The sequence below is a fragment of the Diadema setosum genome, chromosome 10 (genome assembly GCF_964275005.1).
Source record: "Diadema setosum chromosome 10, eeDiaSeto1, whole genome shotgun sequence".
Classification (NCBI taxonomy): Eukaryota; Metazoa; Echinodermata; class Echinoidea; order Diadematoida; family Diadematidae; genus Diadema; species Diadema setosum.
In genome coordinates this window covers 35590669-35594884 of record NC_092694.1, presented here as the reverse complement: position 1 = coordinate 35594884, position 4216 = coordinate 35590669, and the positions used below count along the sequence as shown (strand labels likewise).

Sequence of the window (4216 nt, the reverse complement as noted above, 5' to 3'; positions counted from 1 at the left end):
CAATAGAAGCAATCCATTTTGAATTTTGGGTGCCGATTGGGTCCCCAAAATATAAATTTCATGGCCCGACACCAAATTTTAGTGGTACCGGGTCACCGAGCCAACCCTAGTATCGAACCCTGTGTAGATTACATAAAAAAAAAAAAAAAAAAATGTACACTGCAAACGCAATCCTTTTCCAAATTTCCGTTTTATGAAATTTGGATTGGCCATGTGTTTTCCGTGTTCCGGTCTCTATTTGAATTTGTCCCTCTTTCTTCTAATGCTGCTTTTTATTCAACCTAAAGACATTACTTAGTTGAAATTCTCTCTGTGAAAGTGACTGTGGTACACATAAAACAGTCAGCCACCGGAAATATATGTCACTATCGCTATGATGACATAAAGTAAACACGCAGCTCGCCTGAACATTTGTGAGATCTTTCATATTATTCTCAATGTAGTAACAACTTAATACGCCAAATGTTTGACAAACTATTACCGTCGATTACAAAAAACAAAAAACAAAAAATGTGTAAGCAGCAAGGTAAACTTAACACCCTCAGGCCCGAATTCACGAAGGTGGTACAAAATTAATGAAACCATGGTTTAAACCATGGACAAAAACCATGGAGCGCCAAGCGTCGCATGGAATATTTCGTTACGAAATCAGTCATTTCGTCGATGAAATGATTATTTTGTAACGAAATGACAACATTTTGTAACTAAATGAACATTTCGTCCAAGAAATGATAATTTCGTTAACGAAACGGTCATTTTGTCGACGAAATGACCAATTTCGTAACGAAATATTCCGTGCGACACTTGGCGCTCCATGGTTTTTGTCCATGGTTTAAACCATGGTTTCTTTTGTACCACCTTCGTGAATTCGGGCCTCAGAGTTTTTTTTTTTTTTTTTTTTTTTTTACTTTTCAACCAAGTTTTCGTCCCTTCCCGTTCCTTCTTTTCTTTATCCCTATATTTCAACCAAGTTTTCGTCCCTTCCCGTTCCTTCTTTTCTTTATCCCTATATTTCACCACCACAGCTGCGTGAATTACTTTTCTTGTGCAAGAGTTGAGCAATTTGTGGTTTATTGAGAAAGTATAATTAGAGTCTCCATATTAAATCTAGCATAACCTTATTGGGCATCCTTGTACATGTGATATTAAATTTCACAATGTGTGTTACGATATAGTGACTCTTAATTGTGTGACATTTCTAACACTTCTTCATGTGCAAGTTGACATTAGAATAATGCCACATTCTTATTCAAATGTCATCTTTACTTCGCAGTGGCAATTCATCTAATCAAAGATAATACCATAATCCACAGGCTATTATTTGAGATCTTTTCTGCGTTTGAGCAGACTATGCGAGGTTGGCACGCGGTCGACTGAGTCGGACGTGCGAACGTGGCACATAACGAGTTAATGTACACTGAACCGACCTCTTGTTTTTGTTAAGACATTGATATACCACAATGTTCTAGACGTTTCTTGCGGAGGGTCAGACCAGATAAAGATCAGCGGAAGACTGTAAGATACGAACTTTTACATCTCTCTCTCTCTTTTTTCTCCAACACAAATCGAGACTAACAAAAGGAAGATACATCGCTCGCCTGGAATTCATCCTTATCAGATCAATGAAAGATTGTCTTTATTATGATTAATATTACAACCGGAAAGGGAAAAACGATTACGTAGATAACATGGAATTACTACACGTTTACAGTATAGAACGACGAGTTACGACGTCAATTTTGCACTGTCGTTGAGAATTCAGTCACATCCTGAAAAACAGAAATAATATTGGACTTCTTGCAAAGGCAAAATTGTCGTGAGAATTAGGGGGTCTACCTAATTATTTTACCATGATGAACATAGTTATGCAAATGTGTTTATCTCCACTTATTTCTTTCCAATTGTTAAAACATTTGGTAATGACATAGGTCGAGGGTGAAGGTAACAAGGGAATCCCCCCAAACGGGTTCTAAAAACAACAACAACAACACTGAAGAAGGGAAGGGATATTTCGTGAAAATCCAGTGAAATAAACAACAACGACAACAAAATGGTGCTCTTCTCTTAATTAGCCTATTATCCTCGCATTCACAAGGCTAGCTAAACAAGGGAGGTGCTAACCTTAAAATGTGAGCGCTGCTGGAAGGAAATGTCCTTCTGGACCAAAATAGTAGTTTCATATTTGAATAGGCGTGCGCTCCGTGGCATAAACCCAGCGTGCTCCAGCAAACAAACTATAACGCTGAGGAAGACACGGCTCCGGGTAGCGGGGCAAGGAAGTGGAAAGCATGAAGACACGTTCCGAATTTGCAAACATGACGTAATATAGGTCCGGCAAGTCGAGGGTTTATATAGCTGCGATCAATTCGATGGGTCCTATCAACCACCATCCCTTCCAGCCCACATCAAGCCCCAAGTGCTCTTTCTTCTAGCCACCTTCAGAAACAGACACTTAGCATTACTAATTCTCAACCGGTCTTAAAGCACAGAACACGGTGGCGATCGAATACAAGCGGGACAGCATACGAAACGTCAATATGAATGTAAGTAGTGTGAAGCTCGTTTATAAGAAATAGGCGTACATATTGAGAAAAATTATCGTGGGTCATCACATGATGAAGTACAACCGATTTGATCCAGTGAAGCAATGCATAGTAGTATGTCTGTAGGCCTTTCAGTGGTTAAAACCAATATTTTTTTTTTTCCTAAGAATTAGAATGACATGTCTAGAAGCATGAAAAAGTCAGCCAACATAAACTGCTCTTCCAAGTTTAAAACAGAAGTATTGATTTGTTTCCCCCTTTTTTTTTGCCTGCAGAGTGCATACTTTCTAGCATCATTAATTGCGACAATCTTCGGAGTTGTCATGTCTTCGCCAGTCCCGACATCCTCACAGACATGTCTGCCCACGGACGCTGCTGACGTCCACCGTCGAGAAGTGAGTGCCGAATTATTCTATCCTAACTCTGCAGCATTCGCCGTACAAAGTTTCAACCTGTCGACCAGCGATATGGGCTTGGCCGATACGTCAAGCTGTCCGTTTGATGGCGTCTCCAGCCCTCAGGACTGCCCCGTAGGAGCGAAACCAAACGCTGGAAGTCCGGAGATTATCAACCAAGACGGCTCGTGTCCATGGACCTACGTGGAATGCTTCGATGCCGACCGTATTCCAATGGCGATCACAATGGCCCAGTGTCAGTGTTCTGCATGTCTGGATCCTTACACAAACGAAGTGGATCCCAACCTTCGATGTCAACCTGTGATGTACAACATGAAAGTCCTGCAGAAGACCCAGTGTGTGGATGGTCACTTCCGGTACGAGCAGAGGACCCTTCAAGTCCCCGTGTCCTGTGCCTGTATGCGTATGAGACGAGCATAATAGATGCCAGCTGTTGGTGAAATATCCATGTCTTGAGTTTTTGCTGCAATGTATTCAGTATTGACTATTCAAATATTTCTACTGTATTCTTGTAAGATGTGCTAAACTCCAGTATTACCTTACACTTTGTCCTCATGAAAGATAAGATTATTCACTACCATAGTAGGTAGGTCTACAAGAGGCATATATCTAGCTCTACTAAAACCGAGTTGTTTTTATAATATTTCTTATCTTAAGATGATTTCTTATCTTATTTTTGATAACTAATGTAATTAGGATTTGTCGAAAATAAGCAAGTAGTCGTTTAGTATGAAAAGCGCTTATCGACTTTGATATGATTTGATAGCAAATTGAAGGAGAAAAGTCTGAACACATTGATTTCTGCGTTATAGCGGGAAGGTAGAAATTCAGAAAATCTGAAAGGAGTGACGATTACATTCGAAAAGGAAAAGATAGAATTTAATTCAACTCAAATTACAGCCGCTGCAGTAGTAAGATGAATATAAGTTCATAATTTCTTTATCATCAAGACGAATTGTAGGAATTATTCTGTGATTGTTTTGTTCAAGATGATTTGTGATCTGAAATTGCAATATATCTCCCGTGTAATTGTATTCTTCTTAAACTTGTTAGGGGAATACTGTTAGAGGCTAAAGACCCAATTCTGCTACCGTATACATATCATGGATCAATCAGTTCTCTCTCTCTCTCCCTCTCTCTCTCTCTCTCTCTCTTTAAGCACATTATGTACACATTTATATCTAATCATCATTCCAGTTCTGACATTTTCCAACCTGCATTTACTATGTCGTGAGGACGTGATCTCTGTGTGTGTTT

At 39.5% G+C, this 4216-nt stretch overlaps 1 protein-coding gene across 1 annotated transcript; it reads left to right on the top strand.

The window, feature by feature from the left end:
* Nucleotides 1–2866: 2866 nt before the first annotated feature.
* On the top strand, nucleotides 2867–3379 carry LOC140233982 (interleukin 17-like protein). Its single transcript, XM_072314069.1, has one exon. It carries the CDS (start codon nucleotides 2867–2869, stop codon nucleotides 3377–3379), a length of 513 nt encoding a protein of 170 aa, XP_072170170.1.
* Nucleotides 3380–4216: the final 837 nt, after the last annotated feature.